General features: G+C 44.7%; 1 protein-coding gene across 1 annotated transcript in view; it reads right to left on the bottom strand.

The window, feature by feature from the left end:
- Window positions 1-21231, bottom strand: part of suclg2 (succinate-CoA ligase GDP-forming subunit beta) — a 187016-nt gene that overhangs the window by 103225 nt on the left and 62560 nt on the right. The window contains exons 3-7 of the mRNA XM_083660814.1: window positions 10047-10146; window positions 7727-7817; window positions 4728-4880; window positions 3461-3550; window positions 1617-1713 (exon numbers count right to left, since the gene is read on the bottom strand). Of these exons, the coding sequence (XP_083516940.1) occupies window positions 1617-1713; window positions 3461-3550; window positions 4728-4880; window positions 7727-7817; window positions 10047-10146 (531 nt within the window). The remainder of the gene's footprint in view (window positions 1-1616; window positions 1714-3460; window positions 3551-4727; window positions 4881-7726; window positions 7818-10046; window positions 10147-21231) is intronic.

Below are 21231 nucleotides of genomic sequence, written 5' to 3'. Positions count from 1 at the left end.
TTTCTTTCAACTAAACTACTCCCACAGCTGGTAGGTACTGTAGCTGCAGTTTCATGTAGCAATTAGCTAGCAGCTATTGGGTGTAGTTCGGTCTAAAGAAAATAGTTCCTACATGGAACCGCTCACAACAAGGTTTGCGGATTATCTTGAATAACCAGGGCATGGTTTCTGGAAAGAGACATTGCTGTTGAGTTTTTCAAATGTATGTTTTTTGGCGCTTTGAGCACCACAAGCCGAGTGCCATCCAGTTCCATTGTATTGCATTGAAGGCAGAAACTCTGCGGGCGATATCTCCAAAACTCAGGCAACTAACACAAAACGATGTAGATGGATAAATAGCACTACAGGTGAGAGGGAAAATATGTATTTTGTATTTTAGGGTGAGCTAGCCCTTTAACTCGAAATTGGTGTAAATATGGGGGGGGGGGGGAGACACATCACAACGGTTAGCAAGGAAATACATGTATGTATGTATGTATGTATGTATGTATGTATCGATCTATGTATGTATGTATGTATGTATGTATGTATGTATGTATGTATGTATCGATCTATGTATGTATGTGTATGTATCGATCTATGTATGTATGTATGTATGTATGTATCGATCTATGTATGTATGTATGTATCGATCTATGTATGTATGTATGTATGTATGTATCGATCTATGTATGTATGTATGTATGTATGTATCGATCTATGTATGTATGTATGTATGTATGTATGTATCGATCTATGTATGTATGTATGCCTCGTGAGCATATATGGTGTGTTTCTCAACTGAATGATTGAGCAACTGAAATTTTAAAGTGTTTGTGTCACTGCTGTGCCAGTGCCAATATACACTAGTGTCGTGTTTTGCCAATTTATTGTGCCAACTGACAGCGGGGGGGGGGGGGGGGCGCTCAAGCCTCCCCATCTCTCTGTCTGCCACAAATCATGTTTGTGCATTCAGGTGTTTCCATTCGAGTGGGGGAACATTTATGAGATGGATACAATTGAAACAGATGCAAAGTCTTTGAAGGCAGGCTTTGAACACATAGGCCTTGGCCCTGCACCCCGCGGCTATATGATCAGGTAACTAATCAACGCTCTTTACCTATTCACCGATCAGATGTTTTCTTAAGTATTCATACGGTCGCCCTCAGAGGTTACTCTTCAATGGCCGCGGAACGGAGTAAATGAGGGAGCAAATGATGTCTGAAGGCGGTCCTTTCTAGCCTCTCATTATAGTCCAGAGATGGACTATCTGGCTGTGCGCACCGCCTAGGTAATCAGCAACTATCAGCTCTGAACATCAGGGAAGAAATGCTCCAAGTCCTCCTGAAAGCTGCACGTTTCCTCGCAGTCAGTTTCAATATTGAATATTAGGGAGGATCAACATGGTTTTTAAGGACAATTAATATGTCCAATTATGCACACACAGTACACACATCACCCAGACACGCACAAAAGCAGTTAGGAGCGAATGAAGAAACAGATAGTGTCACAGAACAGATACACAGAAGACAGAAGTCACATCGAGACACACACACACACACACACACACACACACACACACACACACACACACACACACACACACAGAGATAAGTATTGTGTACGATACGAGGTACCTTGTCCTTCGGGAGTCTCTCCGAGAGGATTGACTTCCACTTGAGTGGCGTCGACTTTCAGGAACAGATCATAGAGCCTCTTAATCTGATCTGCCGCCTGTAAGTTCCACAGAGGACAGTAATTACCCGACAGTTGGGCTCTGAGCAGCCGGTCCCGCCAAAGCCACTCAGCCTCCCGCGCCGACTAAATAAAACATGGCAAATCAGCGTCACCACACTGCTCTGTGTGAGTGTGCTGTGTGCACACATGTATATGTGCCTGTGCCGGTGCTGAGATGGAATATTTCATTTGCACCTTTTTTCCAAAAGGTGAGACAAATACCTCATTATATTACAATCCATGCAGGCAAGCTTTGGCCTGATGTGGTAACAAACAAACATAAAGTCATAGCGCATGGTTCAATGGATTCAACAGAGATTTAGGCCTGTAGCATAAAGATCACTTTTTGTTTCATATGGCCAATTTATCCCCATGCTGCCCTATTGGCTGCCCCGGTCGCTGCTCCACCCTCTGCCGATCTGGGGAGAGCAGAGACTAGCACCATGCTTCCTCCGACACATGCGCAGTTGCCAGCCGCTTCTTTTCACCCGACAGGGGGGAGCATCACCGGTAGGACGTAGCACGTGGGACGATCGTGCTATTCCCACAAGTTCCGTTCTTCCCCCGACCAGGTGCCCCTGACTTTACTTTACTTACTTTATTGGTTTATTGTGATGGGACAATGCACATTAATGGACATGTTCAGAAATATAGAAGCCTCTATATACGAAAACATGTAAATATGACCGCCCAGAGGAGGCGCTAGTGCAGCGACCAGGACTCATACCCCCAATCCGGCTTCCCACCCTCAGGCACAGCCAATCATCGTGCCTGTATGGATGCCCGACCAAGCCGGAGGTAACGCGTGGATACAAACCTGCGACCCTCGTGTCGGTAGGCAGGGAACCTACCGCTACATTACCTGGACGCCCGGTAGACTTTATCATTGACTACGCTGCAGGGCGTACGTACAGAATGTGGGCTGTCTTATCTATTTGAGTGTTTTGACACTTAGTTTAATACGTCCCCAGTTTAAAGAATAAGGAAGCTCGGCTGCTGTAATTATGTCTGAATCAAACCATCTGGCGACTGATGTGCTTTTTACACAGAAATGTGCTGAAAGCAAACTGATAAGACACTTAACCAATCAGTTTCTATTTGTCTCCTTGCCTGTATCAAATCAATGCCCATTCAATTTCAATATCCTGCAAAAGAGGCTGATACTCTTATGGGGATGCAACTGACGCTCATACATCTGTTTGAATCTTCGTTTTGCTTCTGAGAAGCCGATTCATTAAGTTGATTTGTACTGATTCTGTGTGATAAGATTCTGAGCTAATCTGATTTCGCGTGCCAGTGTGCCTGTGGAAAAGAACAAATTAGCGATATGATGCCAAGAGACAAATGGAGACAAATGGCTGTAACATGAACCCTAACATCTAAATGTACATCATCCAGTCTGAATTTTGGACTTGCGCTGCTCCCTTGTTTGATCAGCGTGACCTTGAGATGACAGGGCTAAAATGTTGGTCTCATTGTCCTCAAACTTATTGCCGGGTACAGTTTTGTGTGTCATTCTCAAATATGACAATAGACCACCTGGCAAGTGAGTCTAGCTCGCGTAATGACACATCACATCACGTCACGTAAAACACCGTGCTCTAATAGCCATAAGCTTGGGCTGTTTGTGTGAATGTGTGTCTTTGCGAATGGGCATACGTGTGTGTGTGTGTGTGCGCGCGTTGTGAGTCTTTGCTGCCTCTTCTCTGCAGTGCGACTCTGAGGGTTCCAGTGTGCCCATTACCTGTCTCTCCAGAGGTCCTTTGAAACCCAAATTAGCTGCCATGCGCACTGCCTGGTCGTCTCGCACTCCCTCAAATATGTCTATGGGTTCCTGTAGGAGACACGGAGAAAGAGAGCAGGAGGCTCAAACACTCGACTGTCATTTGACACAAAGTGGATGTTCCTAATCAATCACTGACATTTAAGTGGTGGCAAGCTGCCGCGGACTATTATAGAGAGAAGGACTCTCTGGTCCTAAGGAGGGGGGATCGTACTGTACTGTGTGATGTTAAGCTGTTACAGTGTGTACTGTACTGTGTGATGTTAAGCTGTTACAGTGTGTACTGTACGTCTGTGATGTTAAGCTGTTACAGTGTGTACTGTACTGTGTGATGTTAAGCTGCTACAGTGTGTACTGTACTGTGTGATGTTAAGCTGTTACAGTGTGTACTGTACTGTGTGATGTTAAGCTGTTACAGTGTGTACTGTACTGTGTGATGTTAAGCTGTTACAGTGTGTACTGTACGTCTGTGATGTTAAGCTGTTACAGTGTGTACTGTACTGTGTGATGTTAAGCTGCTACAGTGTGTACTGTACTGTGTGATGTTAAGCTGTTACAGTGTGTACTGTACGTCTGTGATGTTAAGCTGTTACAGTGTGTACTGTACTGTGTGATGTTAAGCTGCTACAGTGTGTACTGTACTGTGTGATGTTAAGCTGCTACAGTGTGTACTGTACGTCTGTGATGTTAAGCTGTTACAGTGTGTACTGTACTGTGTGATGTTAAGCTGTTACAGTGTGTACTGTACGTCTGTGATGTTAAGCTGTTACAGTGTGTACTGTATGTCTGTGATGTTAAGCTGTTACAGTGTGTACTGTACGCCTGTGATGATAAGCTGTTACAGTGTGTCCTGTACCTCTGTGATGTTAAGCTGCTACAGTGTGTGCTGTACTGTGTGATGTTAAGCTGTTACAGTGTGTACTGTACGTCTGTGATGTTAAGCTGTTACAGTGTGCGTGAAAGCTGGACAATAAATCAAATTGAATTGGTAGGAAATTAAATTGGAGCACAGCTTGCATCTGTTAGGCCCGCTGGGCAATGGAGTCTTGGCATGGTTTCAAGCACCAGAATTTGGTCAATTATACAGAGAGATCAAGATCAATCAATTATATTAACATGACTGGATCCTTTTGCAAACAGTACTTCTGCACTTGTCTTTGAGGCAGATATACTGAAATAATAATACTACAAAAGGTATGTTTTTTTTTATTCTTTAATGGTATAATACCTTGAAGATGAGTTCTGGGGTGCTGGCGGCCACCTCCTCGATATCCATGCCTCCCTGTGGGCTGCCCACCATGACGGGTCCATTACAGGAGCGGTCCATCAGAATGGCAAAGTAGGTCTCCCTGGTGATGTCCAGGGCCTCAGCAACCATCACCTGGACACGGCACAGCAGAGGGAGAGAGAGGGGTGGATGGAGGAATGGCGGGGGTCAGTTACAACAACGATGTGACTTTGATGACCAAAGGAAAGGGTGCCCATTTAAATTCCTTGCTTTTCCCAAACCAAGTTCTTCTTTCTTCCACGGGGAATCAAAGATCATGGAAGATTTGACTTTCAGGTTTGTTGATTTTGTTTTTCTAAAGGGCCCAACAGCAGTCTGGTTTGGACTACAGGTTGCTATGGAGTGAAAATGAAAACCATCGAATGCAATCAATGTGTGAGACAAGTTTTAAATATTCCTAGTACTGCGAAACAAGTTGCAAAATAAAAGTATAAAATAAAAGCATATTTAGCACATTCCCTCACTTTCCCTTTTTGGAATGACTCTCTCAAAGTTCCATGATATTCCAGGAATTTCATAACGAGTGGAAACCCTGCAAGTATTAAGTAATGCTGAAATGTAACACTATAACATAAACCATAGTGCAAATTGGCTGGCTCTGTGTTTATATGGCAACATTTGAGAGAGAGAGAGAGAGAGAGAGAGAGAAAGAGAGAGAGAGAGAGAGAGAGAGAGAGGAGAGAGAGAGAGAGAGAGAGAGAGAGGGAGAGAGCGAGAGAGAGAGAGAGAGAGAGAGAGAGAGAGAGAGAGAGAGAGAGAGAGAGAGAGAGATGCGGTAAGTGAAGAGTGAGACAGACAGACAAAGATGGAATGAGAAATGGAGACAAGTAAGACACTTGTAGGCAGCAAAACAAAAAACCAAACAGGAAGGTTGTGGACGGGGTGCAGCCTTGCAGGATGGGGTGTTTGTTTGGACATGCTTGGCCTCATGTCCTGCTTCCATCCTATGGAGCTGTGAATGAGGATGGACAGTCTTCTCTAGCCTCCCTGCCTCTCTCTTCATCCTGCTGTCGCTCAGACATGTTCCTCTCCGGTTCCCTGTCGTCTGCCCTGCGGCCCTTCTGTTCACTCAGACGAAACGTGCTTTATCCTCACCCGCTTGTCCTGCTCTCGTCCATTACCCAAAACCTTCTACCATCACCCTTCTATGTCACTCTCCTATAGTTGTCTTCTCCATCCGTCCTCTTGTCTCATCTTCCTTCATCTCCTCCATCTGTGCCCTGACATGAAAGCCATGTGGTGCAGGCTCCATTGGCAGGTGGACGACTGACATCTGGTTGTGATCCGGCCAGACCGGGTTCTGACTGCACTCTTACTGTACTGCAGGCCGATTCAATTGGCGCCGGCCCGCGGGCCCGAAAGCAACAACCTCTGAGTGGTCCAGCGAGCAGGGCCATAGACAGCTATGAGGTCACCAAGGTCCGGACCTGGGTAATTATGTCACAGCACAGTCCGTGTTTGACGGGCTCTCGCGAAGCCAGTTTGTAAGCTAAAGTGGAGCTTCTGGTATCAGCGGAAACTAGATATCCAGACAGATACGTAGGAACCAACCATGAATATGCTAGTCCACTGGGAAGTTGGGGGAAACATAGGTCCAAATTTGCCAAAGTCTTTCACAAAGGTACAGTGTGCGTGTGTGTGTGTGTGTGTTTGTGTGCGTGTGCGTGTGCGTGTGCGTGTGTGTCGGGGGGAAGGAGTGAGATCCTGGTGGAGAGAGAGATAGACTGTTATTGCCACTTGTTATGAGTCTGAACATTGATAGCTCTTTTCTATTCTGTGTCTGCACTGTGTGATGTGCCTGGGGGAGATATGATACTACATTCATTGGTGTTCGTTTAAAATGTGTCATGAACAAGAGTTTTAAGAAAAAAAAACATTTTAAATACGCTGCTGAAAATGGCCAGCTCATCTACAATTCCTGGTTTTAAAATCTGGCCCAAGCCCTGCTGTATAGACCCTTTTCACGGGGGCCATTTTGTGTCAAAAAGGCAGAATAAACACAGGGGCAAGCAAAATACTTAATGAGGGGTTCCAAATTCCAATCATTAGTGTTTTGCTTGCACCTGTGTTTACCCTGCCTTTCCAACACAAAATGGCCCCCGTGAGAAGGGTCTATTATTATTGGGTCCTTCTGCCCAATCTAGCTTCTGCTTTCTGTGCTGTACAGGTGATAAGAGGACATTGTTGATATATGGCAATTAGCTGGCCAAACTTGCGCCGCTGTCTGTGTTTGAAGCACGCTCATCTCATTTATTTTCTATATTGTACACGTGTTTGTTTTGTTTGCCTTTTCCTCTGACTGGCTGTGAACCTCCTTCCCTGCCGCAGGTGCTTTCGATAAAAATGGGAAGTGTGGCACTCATTTGATTCCAGTGAAACTGTGTGGTGGCAGGCAGGAGCGCTGAGGGCTACCTGCCTTAATGGAGGGGCCATATTTCAGTGTGCTGGGAGGGTGAGGTGGAGGGGGGGGGTGGGCTGAGGGATAGAGAGAGGGAAAGTGGGCGTGTAGGGGAAAACAGGAGAGAGAGAGAGAGAGAGAGAGCGAGAGTGGGAGAGAGACCTTGGCACAACCCACAGGCCAGGAAGGCTTCATTACCTGGTAAATGTGTGTTTTGAGGCGGTGTGCAGCAGCAGCATGCGAGTATGGAGAATCACATTCCTCCTGCTCGTTAGCGGCGCCCGAGAAATAGTTGTTTACCAAACACTTTAAATTCACAGCGGGCCCCGTTCCATGTATTATTTATGCAATGAACCATGACACCAAACAGCACAAGCCCCGGCGTTAACGACAGTAGCTAGCTACTGCTTTACACCTAGCCAAGGAAAATAATAGATCTAAACTGCCTTCGGAGTCAGAACATCATTACCCGACTCAAATTACCTTGAAATGAGGGCAGGGAGAAAACAAGAAGGAGCAATCACTCCTTTTTGGAGCTCACCGTTTTCACTTTCACTCCATCTTTCGGCGTCTGCTTGGTAGTCAGGTTGAAACCCAGCATCTTATTGGCCAGTTCGCCGACCACCGCGGGGCTGCAGGAGAGAGATGATTGGTTCAGTGGTATCCACATTTTAAAGGGATACGCCAACATTTTGAGAGTTTAGGCAACATTTGCCATATCGCGGATATTAAAACTAGAATGCACATGGCTTTCTTTTCAATCTGCGTGCAGTACAAACTGCGGTAGAGCCCTCACTGCTACTTAGCTTAGCGCTACAATGGTAGTACAACAAAACACTCGCATGTACGTGTTGTGACTCGTGTACTAGTACTCGCCGCGCGATGAAATAATAATCCCAAATTACGTGAAACAGTCATTTTCATAGTAAATCCACACACCGATAACTAACAAAGAGTAACCGAACTAACAAGAGTATAACCGAAGTTACTTCCTCGTTTGCCATGAGGCGCGCATGCGCTGTTGTGCAGTCATCGGTGCAGTGCACACAGTGCAAAATGAATGGTCTAAAAACTCACAAAATGTTGGCGCATCCCTTTAATAATAGCCTAAATTAAAGATTAGGTTATAGAAACATACAATCCAACGAAATATACATCGACAAAATGAAAGGAAGAGAGAAAGGAAGAGCAGAATTCTTGAGAACTCTGCAGCAGAGTTATTCTTTCTTTCTCATTTGAAGGGAGCCATGCCTCAGCACTTTCAGGGCACTAATGTAACATATTCTGACAAAGCAGCAGCTTTTGGAGAATCTGTGGTCTGGCACAGCGCGGAGATGTTCTCCTCTCCTCTCCTCACTCTGGCTGCTGCACACCTCGTCCCCTTCGCCGAGCCTCTTTTAGCTCGGCTTTTTAGTCAGTGAATACAAATGAAGCCAGGGGTGGTGCTCGTCCTGTGATAGATGAGAGGGAGGTGAACTGTGCTCCTGTCACTGTCTGGGGACGATGAACTTCAGCAGCAGCACATCTCACTTTGAAAAAGTTTCCGGCCATCGCCGAATCCTGAAGTAGGCTGACGATGATGCATGTCTGGGACAATTGTCATAAATCACATTTTTTTTTGCCTTTAAGGTGGTAGTAGTGGCTGTTAGGAATAGGTACTGTACAGTACCTTCACTAAGAAAGTACAGTTTCTTTCTTTTTTTTTACATGGAAGCTTTCTAGTGCCTGAGAAGCTCTTTCAAGTTGTTGTTTTGGGCTTTTGAAAAATGGAGACCAGTGTGTGTCCGTGTTGTAGCTTATTTAAACATGTAAATAACAATATTAATACGGCCTATATCAATAACTGCCTATAACTGTATATATCCATATATACTGTACATATATATATTCCCTTCATACACACACTTACAATGTAGATGCTCTTTCATACACTTATTATTATTATTGCATTGTATATAGTAGTTAATGTTTAATTATCTGTTGTGATTCTTGTTTGTTTTAGCCTGAGCCTAATTTTTATTTTATTTTATTTCGTGTGAGAGTACTACACAGAGTTAAAAAGCAAACCGGAGCCAATGTCCTTGTATGTGTACATACTTGGCCAATAAAGGTGATTCTGATTCATTCTGGTTGTGACTACAGCTAATCCCATTGTGTAAATGCTACGCTAAGATGCTAAGACAAACTAAACCTCGGCAGTGGCATAAAGGCTCAACCGTCCTGAGAGAGGAAAACTTGCCAAATCCCTTTTTTCAAAGTTTAATTGAGGGTAGTTTCACCAAAACAAGATATTGGGAGAGAAAAGGATGTTTGATTGCGTTTCTAAGTCGTCTTTGCTGTGTCTTTGTGTCTGGGGAGCATCTTCAGAGAGCTCTTTCAGCTGCTCTCACTAAAAGCTGCAGTCGCAGGAGAAACAAAAAACTCTTTCATTCGAGCCCGACTCCTAAAAGAGTTTTGTGGAAAGCACATAGGTGTATACTCACTCCTTAGTTAGGTGTGTATTAGGGGTGCACCGATCACGTTTTTTGCCACCGATCACCGATTGCCTATGGGAAATATCTGCCCAACCGATCATCGACCGATCACTGATCATTGATATACAGTATAAACTCCTCAAAGAAAGTTTGGAAATGTTATTTTAGGTCGATTATTTCTCCCCTTTAATAATACCAATTGGCATTGTATTTTATATCGTTGGAAAGCCTGATTAGTGATAGGGCTTTTTTTTTATAAAAAAAAAAAAAAAAAAAAAAAAAGTAATATAAAAAAATTGCCGATCGCCGATCGCATATTTGAGGTCAAAATCGGCCGATACAGATTGCTTGCCGATCGATCGGTGCACCCCTAGTGTGTATACTCACTCCTTAGTTAGGTGCACTCCACCTTTAAGGCCGCTGTCGAACACCCCCTTCCCTCTGCCTCCAGCTAGAATCTGAGCCTTCAGCACAATCTCCTTGGCATCTGTGAGAGACACAGAGAGAGACATAGAGAGAGAGACACCGAGAGAGAGAGAGAGACACCGAGAGAGAGAGAGAGAGAGAGAGAGAGACATCGAGAGAGAGAGAGAGAGAGAGAGGAGTGAAAAAAGTCAGTTGGATAGGCTGTAAGACCTCTTCAATCAGGTGTCATCATCACTGAGCTGAGATCCGATCTGTGCACGCGCATCAAATGTGGGCTCAGCCCTTCACCTTGAGTCCCCGCGTGACCTTCTCTGTCCTTCTGATGGGACAATGGGATGTGAAAGGATGGGAGAGCCTATGCAGGACAAAGAGATGATCTAGAGTCCAGAGCTCAGCATTTCACAAGGACAATTCCCCGCAGCAGCACAACTAATTATAGAACAGGCATTACTATAGCATTAATGGACATAACGGATTACTTTAAAGTTACCATTAGCATACAATATCCAGCACAATGTCGACGCCACTCTTACAGTGACGTGTGTTTTTCTTATTGCTGTACTGTGTTATAACCTGGTTGTATGTCGCTTTGGATAAAGGCATCTGCTAAATATCAATAAAGTAAAAGTAAAGTAAAAGTAAAGTATGTGTGTAGTCCTCGTGATGGTGATATCCACCTTATTTCTAGCTGCCCTGATGCCTTATGGGTGCTTCTTCCCCGGTGTAATCCTCCCAGCCTTGTTGCTGACAGCTTGACACCCCGTCTGTAATGTTTCAAAGCTGCAGGCGAACGGAGCAAATCACTAATCAGGTACAGCTTGGCAAAAAATCTCGTCGATAAATATCCAGAGTTGCTCAAAGAGAAACAGAAATAGCGGATGTGATAGATACAATTATTACAGTCCCTCAAATAAGTCGTCAGACGAAACAAAAACGGAAAGCGGAACGAAACTGGGAGAGGGGGGGGGGGGGGTTAACATGACTTGATTGTTGCAGCTTACACATTTCCTCGCAACAATCAAGTCACGTTAACCCCCCCCCCTCTCTCTTCCAGCGTCGTCAGGTTAAACCGGACCTTGTACCCATCATTATTTTACAGTGGGACATTCAAAAATAAGGTGGATAAGAACCTCCATAGAGACATGTGTGGGAACGCCCACAAAATGTTAAACGGCTGGCGCGCGAGTGGGGTAAAACCGCCCATATATCTCATGGGCTGACTCACCAAAAGACGGTGCTGCGGCTCGAAACTACAGGTTTGGGGGTTCTAGAGCAGAACACAAGACGTCTGCTCAGATGTGCGTTTACTGCGGTGGTTAAATCCCCGATCGTGTGTCTGCCTGGGCTGGGCTATCAGCTAAATTCTAACTTTGCTGAATGGATAGAACGGGGTTTTTTACCCCACCCTGACCCCGCCCCCAGCCAGGCTGAGCCAGCTAAACCAGCGTCTATGACGAGACGTGGCCTCAACCTATGTGAAGAGGGAAACCACACAGTTGAAGAGGGAAACCACACAGTTGCACAACCGTTGGAAAACAGCGACCTTGCTTCAATTACATAAAGCACCTTGCATCTCCTTTGCTGTCACTGCCACCTTGCAAGAACTAACACTTCAGGGGGAGGACCCACTCAGCTGTCTATTCAGCTGCCTGACCACAATTCCCCTCTATTCAAATGGAGCAATGAGGACAATTGATGGAAGATGGTCTCTGGCAAGGTTATTATTATCTGGGGGTGGGGGGGGGGGACTTAAGCCATTGACAGGTGGCTGCCATTAGGTTTTGGGAAGTGGGCGGTAGGGAGAGTGGAGGGGGAGAATCCGCCGTGCCATGCCAGGAAAGACACCTTGACCTTGGGGCTAGAGAAGAGCTCATCCTCCCTGCCTGGATGAGACCAAACTCCTCAGGCAGAGTGGAGGAGAGCGTCTGGACAGAAGCTGGTGAGATGACGGAGGCTAACAGCTCCAGCTGCTGCTATTACTACTGCTACATGATGTAGTTCTGTAGGACAGGAGCCAGAGGAGGAAAAGCCAGTGACAGCCAGGCTGGCAGGGATTAAACTAACACTGCATTAGTGAGGCCTTTTCTCTGTGGAGAGTTGGGAGCTAAGAGAGATAGAGATGGAGAGGGGGGGGAGAGCCAGAATAAAGGTGCGCTCATATGCAAAGGCCTCTGAAAGGAGTCATAAATGAATAAATATGTTAATAAAAAACTGCTAACGCGCAAAATTAAAAAAGGCAGTTCAAAGCAAGATGAAATAGAGTGTCCTGCGGGCATGTGCAGCGGAGAGGGACGCCACACAGGAAATGACTTTAGAGTATTAGAAGAGCAAAAGGGAGGTGGCCTCTGTGTGAGATATGGAAAACGCTAAAGAGTATTATTGACACATTGATAAGGAGCTTCAAAAGAAAGAAACGAGGTGATTTTAAAAGCTAAGCCGTATTAGATTTAACGGATGTGATTTTTAAAAGCTAAGCCGTATTAGATTTAAAGTATTGAGTATTGATTGACACATTGATAACGACCTTCAAAAGAAAGAACAATGTGATTTTAAAAGCTAAACCATCTTACATGAAAGATGTGATTTTAAAAGCTAAACCATATTAGATAAAAGATGTGATTTTAAAAGCTAAACCATATTAGATGAAAGATGTGATTTTAAAAGCTAAACCATATTAGATGAAAGATGTGATTTTAAAAGCTAAGCTGTATTAGATGAAAGATGTGATTTTAAAAGCTAAACCGTATTAGATGAAAGATGTGATTTTAAAAGCTAAACCACATTAGATGAAATATGTGATTTTAAAAGCTAAACCAAACTAGATGAAAGATGTGATTTTAAAAGCTAAGCTGTATTAGATTTTAAAGGCATGTATTGTGCCAGGGAGGGTAATGGGGTGAAAGGGAGGCAGGTGTTGGTTCCGGCTGCACCAGTAATTGATAGAAAACCTGCTTATTGTGCAGCACACAACCAGATATGATCAGCAATAATAGATGGACACCGAAGGCAGCAATTTGCTGAAGGGGAAGCTTAAGGGGATAAGCAGCAAGTTCATCATGTAAGAAGAAACAAATACAAAAACGATGATATGCACCGCTGGCATCTCACAGTCTTTTCGGCGAAAACGGTCCAATATCTGCAGAGGAAATAATCCAACGTTCACCAATAAGGCGCAATGAAAAACCACTCTGCATTGAAATGGACGGAGAGGCTAATGACGTCCTCAAAGATCACGGTGAACACGGTGCACGGTAAAGAGCAAGGAGGCCATTAGCTGTAGGATGGCAAGACAAGAGACGGCCCCTAACGTACAGGTAAAGGTTGGCCCTTAATGAGAGAGGAGCAGAGTGGGGTGGAGTGGACAGAGGAGGAGGTGGTGGTGTAGCAGCACGTACAAAAATCAACCCAGAGACACTGCACTGAATGAGGAGATATAGGGCACATCTCCGGAACTAATCAGTGAAGACGCCGATGAACATCGTTAGAGTCTCGGAGAGCTCCAGTCACATGACGCAATATGAGATATGTAAAGTGAAAGGTCACGGTAATACAGAGCTGACGTTAATCCCATGTGGAGCATGTGGTGCCACACAGCAGCCTATTGTACACGCAAAAGATAGAATCAGATGAATGCATGTACAATATGTATGTATGTATGTATGTTAAGTTAAGTTAAGTTATCCTTTATTTATCCCCTTGGGGAAATTCATCCTCTGCATTTGACCCATCCTCTACTAGGAACCTTCCTAGAACTAGGGGCAGTGGGCAGCCACTGTGCAGCGCCCGGGGACCAACTCCAGTTCCTTTGCCAGTACCTTGGTCAGGGGCACTGACAGGAGTATTAACCCTAACATACATGTCTTTCTTTGATGGTGGGAGGAAACCGGAGGACCCAGAGAAAACCCACACGGACACGGGGAGAACATGCAAACTCCACACAGAAAGGACCTGGGACGGACCGGGGTTCGAACCCGGGACCTTCGTGCTGTGAGGCAACAGTGTTAACCACTGAGCCACCGTGCCGTCCGTATGTATGTACTGTATGTACGTATGTACATATGTACGTATGTATGTACTGTATGTATGTATGTTGTTGCTGAGAGAGAGAGAGATCAATACATTCTGTGAATATGGCATATAAACCATGTATTTTCTTCTACAACCCCAATAATCAGAAGTAGCTTGTCCAGAAGGTGGATCAGAAGTAGTAGACCAGAAGTCATACAGTAGGAGAACCCTCTCCTCCAAATCATTGCATAATCAGTCCTCCGCTTCCATCTGTATCATCCCACGGCCACTGTGAAGAGGCAGAGGAAAACATTTCCGTCTCCATCCACTTTGTATATCTTGGGGACACAGCGAGCGAGATTAACATCTCACAACATCTCCAGTCGCATCAGATGCAATCAGACTAACATGGACCGGCATCATCCCCGGGCCTTCCTCATTCCCCCAGTAATGAGTGCAAATCAACTCCTAGTCTGTTTGCCAATGACAGCAGCTGGCAAAGAGGATGTTCCTTCCTCCTGCCATCACTGTCTCTCACCCTTCTCTTCCTCTCTCTCTTTGTTGCCCTCCTCCTCCTCCTCCTCCTCCTCCTCCTCCTCCTCCTCCTCCTCCTCCTCCTCCTCCTCCTCCTCCTCCTCCTCCTCCTCCTCCTCCTCCTCCTCCTCCTCCTCCTCCTCCTCCTCCTCCTCCTCCTCCTCCTCCTCCTCCTCCTCCTCCTCCTCGCGGGTGGGCAGCGGAAGAGTTAGCTTCGCTCTGATATTTAATTAAGCTGTCGAGGCTATGCTAGGCCACCAGGGGGATGCTGGCTGGGAAGGGACAGATGCAGGCTGTGTGCGCCAATCCAGAGAGAATAATATGTGGGCACCGTCTGCATGGAGAAAAGAAAAGGATCAGGGTGGCCTGCCTTCCCCCAGTGTGTGCATGTGTGCTGTAATGAAAGTAATGTGGCGGCTAAGTGGAGGAGACTAATCAAACTCTTGGGAGGGGGGGGAGAAACACAAACACACACACAGCCACAAACAAAGAGTCGAGAGAGAGAGTCGGAGGCTTCCCACCGATAAATCCTTTGAACGCTAGCAGAGGGAAAACCAAAGTGACCTTTCAAGCTTCAGCATCAGCAGGAGTGTTATGTGTGGACAGCACGAAAAGGAAAAGGCAATAGCCATCCGGGTGACACATGTACCGTACGGAGCGGGAGCCCTCTCTGGTGACATCCCATGTTGGCCGTGCCTTATTAAGGCGGCGGGAAGGAGGTAATTATGTCGACTCATGGCCACGACTCACTAACGCGTGGGAAGAAAGATCCGTATGTTTTTACTGAGACTTAGCCGCTGTGCTACGCTGTGCTACACTTTCAGCAGCACGGAGGCCAGGAGAGCAACACACAGAAACGGGTAAGGGGCAAGAGAGGGTCACTGTGCGATCCAATATTAATACTAGTAAACTATATTTCTGATAGAAAATATGTTGCAAAGAGCATATTTCTAATGGAAAGTCCTGCCTTGACTCTGGAATAACCTCAACTTCCTATTACTGCTGCAGAAGCTCTAACAACAAGTTCATCTTTCAGTAAACAGGTTCACATAAATGTCAGCAAATTGCACAGTAATGTGGAAATAAGAAGAACACATACCACAATAACACAACACACCGTGTGTCTGTAACAAGAAGAGTGTATGCTGCGTTATGCCCCCGCGATTAATATACTGTATGAAGAGTTCATTTGCAAAAACAGGTATCTCTATTTGGATTTTTCATCATTTTATTTTATATATTGATGTATTTATACTGTAATTTATTTATTTTTGCGACATTTTTTATTATCAATCATAACTAAAACATATTCATCTGATCATTTTCACATAAATCACCTAAATCACATAAATGTGCACTCCAGGGAGTATCAAACAGATGTCGTTTGTTCATTTTAAGAATGGCGTTGACCTGTTTTTGCAAATGAACTCTATTATGTCCAGTCTATGTAGGAGCATCTTACTATGTGAATAATGTGCCGGTTAAATAGCAGGAAAACATTGACTTTAGACCAGGTTTTTGTTGGTCAATCAATGGCGCAATCGCTTTTTGCAGCCTCGAGATAGCAATGCACCAACAATGTGCCTGATCACACCACATGGGTGCACAGATGGGCGCAAGTACATTAAGCTATTTAAACAACGTGGGTGCTGGGTGGGAAAATGAAAACGGCCTCGGTCGGAAGGAATCTAGCAACGACACTCACGCCTACATTCCACTAGGTCCGTGTTCAGTCCGTCTGCGCTGCGGTACGGCATCGGAGCCGATACGTTTCCACTCTAATCATTGTGTCAACTCCCACCTACTCCGCTGTGTTGTGTGTCTACTCCGTCCCAGCTCCGACGATCCGGAGCTCTCCGAAAAAAATACGCAAGGGTTCTATTTTTCACGGATGACGGAGCAAAGCTGCAGCAAGTTGGGCGGAGCCAGGCATGAAATCAACAGGGCAGAGGTGTTTACAGCATTCAATATCAAGCCAGAGGACAAACATGTATGAGGAAAAGTTCATAATTGAAGTGGAAAACCACAAAATAATTTATGACACGACCCATAATAATTTAGGACAACACCAAGCAAGTCCACCCCTCCTCTGCTTCTCCAGTTGGGAACAATGATCTTCTGCCTGTTTGTCGTTGTATTTATCCCACATACAAATTGTCTCGCGCGATTTTACCGGGAGAACTTGTCGGTCTCGTCACTCTAGCTGTCTGGCGGAGCGGAGCCGTGACGGGCTCTGCACGCAGCCGGTTAGTGTTGGCGGAGCACAGAGCACGGAGCAAAACCGGAGAACAGCCGCAACGCAACGCAAATGCAACCAGTGCAATCCCGGCGTTATGCTGCGCTTTGCGTCAGGTGTAAAATAGGGCCCAGTGTATCTTTAAATAACTTCAAATTACTTCAGTCCAGAGCAATGTATTAAGAGAGTGGTGCCAGCAGCGGAGGTCCAAAATGCGTGACTCAGTAGCCAATGAATAGGCAGGAAGGGGGCTTGACTGCATAACATAAAGCTGATAATATACAATCTGATTCTTTAAAAGTCTGACCCTTTCAAAGTACATCACAAACGGTCCATTTTGCTGCAAATCGACGGTGCTGCTTAATCCAGAACCTTACTTCCGGGAACTTTTGTGAGGTAAAAAAAAAAACTGGTCCATTGGAGTGAATGTCGCAACTCTTGTATTATACGGCTCTGCTTCAGTCATCCTTGTATTGGGAGCTCAGTAAAGCATGCTATTGCAGCAGCCCTGGTTCTGATTCAGTTCGCCACATTATGTCATCATGTCCTGGATCAATGGAAATAGGAACAATGAACTCATAACCGTACTGTAGAAAAAATAACCACTGTGGATGTGGAACATGAACCACTTTCAACAGGGCAATGTTTGTGACTGATCTTATACAGTAAGTAGAGTAAGTCAATTGCAAAAGCAGAAAACAGAATATATTATTATGCACATTGTAATAAAAGGTTAAGCATACAAATTAGGCCTGCCCTTATTTCTGTAAAATGTTCACTAGCATAGCCCATTATGTTTTAATTACACTATGGCATTAGCAGCAAATGGAAACAGGCCCTGTTTAAATTGGAGACTTTTTGTGTTATGGTTTGTTTTAACCACAGTAGTAAAGCTGATATTATTTTTGCAGAAGTTCAGCTTTCCGTGAAGTTTTACCATTTATAATTCTGCAAGCCCTAGAAAAGGTCAGACCAAAAAATAGCTCTCCATTCATGCAGCAATGCAAAGGTGAGTCAAAGGGAAGATGACAACCTTCTGCACTTCTGCCTTGAGATGACATAATTCAAGGCAGAATATGTTGGCCTGTTCAGTTGAGGACAGTTGAGGACATGACATATAATTCAGTAGTAAGACTAAGGCAGAATGGGTTGGCCTGTTCAGTTGAGGACAGTTGAGGACATGACATATAATTCAGTAGTAAGACTAAGGCAGACTATGTTGGCCAGGACAGTTGAGGACATGACATATAATTCAGTAGTAAGACTAAGGCAGAATATGTTGGCCAGGACAGTTGAGGACATGGCATATAATTCAGTAGTAAGACTAAGGCAGAATATGTTGGCCAGGACAGTTGAGGACATGGCATATAATTCAGTAGTAAGACTAAGGCAGAATATGTTGGCCAGGACAGTTGAGGACATGGCATATAATTCAGTAGTAAGACTAAGGCAGAATATGTTGGCCAGGACAGTTGAGGACATGGCATATAATTCAGTAGTAAGACTAAGGCAGAATATGTTGGCCAGGACAGTTGAGGACATGACATATAATTCAGTAGTAAGACTAAGGCAGAATGTGTTGGCCTGTTCAGTTGAGGACAGTTGAGGACATGACATATAATTCAGTAGTAAGACTAAGGCAGAATGTGTTGGCCTGTTCAGTTGAGGTTGTAAGACTAAGGCAGAATGTGTTGGCCTGTTCAGTTGAGGTTGAAAAGTCAACAAACATTGATCAATCTTAGCCAAGCATTATGAAGGCTTCTTGCCATTGCTATTTCCATACAGTTAAGACATAAATGTTGGGACCAGTGGCATTTTCTCCTGGATGCCAAGGAAGGAACGCCAGGCTTCCACTATTATCCTATCATTGTCACTTTTAATAAAAACATTCAAACATGTTCTTTGTCTCGTTCTATGTAGTGTATTTGTATTACATGACATGTTGCCAGGCGTCTTACCCGTTTCTCACTGAGTTTCTTCAAATTGGGGAAACTACCTGAATCGCAACGTGTGGAAACTCTCAGGCAATGTCTCTGGTGAAAACAGTGTATTGCCTTCCTGTGGGCACCTTGGAGGCAATCATGTTAAGTCTATGGAAGGGAAGCCCAGCAAATACGCCTCCTTTGATCAAATAAATAAATATCAAACCAATCAGATATGGCTACCGTCATTGCGATTGCTAAAGTGCGAATGGTTAGCATAACCTATGTCAAATGTCATTTGAGAAACAACCATGAAAATTAGCTAGCTTTCCAGTGTTGCTAAATTACACCAAAATACCATCTGGAGTTTGTTTGTTTTTGGTGAAAAACAACTTCACAAAATTACCATTTCAGCAACAGCTGAAGATAGAATCAGATCGGAGGGCTACTCCAAAAGTGGACTTGCAGAAAAGCAGAAAAAGAGGAGGGACACAGACATTCTGTGAGAACTATGTGCGAACAGAAGTGGCTAGCTGTAGCTGGCAGTGTCAACCTTCAGCAGCTGTATCGTTGGCCATGTTCTTTTTGACCACCATACCTGATCTCTCAACAAACCCATGGGCCACAACTGGGTTCTTTAGTGACCTAGCGGCTAAGGCTTAGCCAACTTGGCTTGGGCTATTAGAGAGACACGGAAAATCCAGAAATCACATTGATTGCTCCATTGACGAGGCACTGGACCAAGCAGCAGCTAGTAGTGTGAAGCGGCAGAATGAACACATCAGGAAGAAGCTGGGAGATTCTGAGGAAACTCATCATAGCAGCAGTCCTGTACCTTGCAGGCCTCTAGGGGTCATGATGAGTCTGCTGGCAGTTCAAACCATCAACCTATCTCAATGGTTCAAACAGGGGCAACTTTGTGGAGCTGGTGCACGCATTTGTGGAGTTTGACATGGCAAGCTTCAGCGGTATCCGGGATGTCAAAAACCATCCAAAATGACATTATCAAAAGTATTCATCGTGTATCATCCAAGATGAGATTGACAAGGAAATAAGCATAATATGTCATTTTATTGTGGTGGGAAGTGGATGACACTACAGATATTTCCAGCAAGTGCCAACTCACTGTTATTATCAGATATGTCAACGAGAAAGGCACACCATGTGAACAATTTCTAGGCTATTTTGATATCAGCTCAGACAGAGATGTCACAACAGTGAGGATGAGAGGAACCATCGACAACTGCAGTTCCACGACTCAACTCATTTGTCAGACCTATATGGAGCAAGTTGCATGAGTGGGCAGCGTAGTGGAGTACAGGCTTTAGTGAAATCCTACTGTCCTAATGCATTATTCATTTAATCCATGCACAAAGTTGAATTTGGTTTTTGGCACATGGCGGCACTAATCACAAATAACATTCAAGCATTCTAAATGTCTGGCCCGATGCCTTCATTCTATGCCTTTCACAACTTTTTCTCACGTTCATGTAAGATAACAGCCTTCGAAAAGGTAATCACAGAGCCAGGATGGGATAAAAAAAACTCCATTGCCTAGAGTGCATGATTTCGATTTTGTTTTTCTGCTTGGAGTGCTCCAATCCATATTCAGCCTCACGGAACCCCTCTTCCAGGTACTGCAGAGTCCAGAGTACTGGACATCAGGAAAAGACACGATCGGATCACCACCAGGAGAGCTGATCTGCTAAAACTGCTTAATAGAGATGATTTACAGATTATTAAAAAAAAAATACATAAAATGCTTCTATACTGCTCACCTGGCATAATCCAAGTCTCCACAAGCCCGGAGATGCCAAGTTGACATGAAAATACATAATTTACCCCGTGTTTTTAGCTGAAATCTTCAATGCAGCCAGGTGCAACACATCAAATCGGTTGACTTTGCTTGTAAAATGATAACCGAAGGCTACGTGTGTCCCATTATGCCATATTTACAGGACCTGTGTTTAACTTTGCTTTTTCACAATTTTCCCCCGTGCCACGCCACTGGTTGGGACTTTTATAATAAGGGGAAAACAATACGAGTTGGCACAAAAACGTGACAGAAACTGCCATTATACGAAAAACAATTTGACCTCTTTGATCTGCGAGACCAAACTATGTCGTATATCATTACCATCTCACCGTCTTGTTGAACATCCTTCTTGCCTCCAGTGAACACAGTTAAGCCCACTGTCCCTTCATCTGTCTCTCCCTCTAATGATGCCATCCCGGTGCTACTCAGTGGAGAAGAGTATCAGTGTCCTGGACCAGCGCTAGCACCTCTCTGCCCGACACCTCCGCCAGTCACCGCTCACACCATGGCTGAGTCCTCATTAGGAGACAAGTCCACCTGGCTTTCACAAGCGGACCATGCTTCTAATGACGTGGTGAGAATGAAATGTCCCTGAGCTCTGGTCAGCGACAGAGAGGTGTAGTTCAAACC

The sequence above is a fragment of the Poromitra crassiceps genome (genome assembly GCF_964638095.1).
Source record: "Poromitra crassiceps genome assembly, chromosome: 25".
NCBI classification, from domain to species: Eukaryota; Metazoa; Chordata; class Actinopteri; order Beryciformes; family Melamphaidae; genus Poromitra; species Poromitra crassiceps.
The sequence above is the reverse complement of the archived record's forward strand: the minus strand, read 5'-3'. Positions and strand labels throughout refer to the sequence as shown.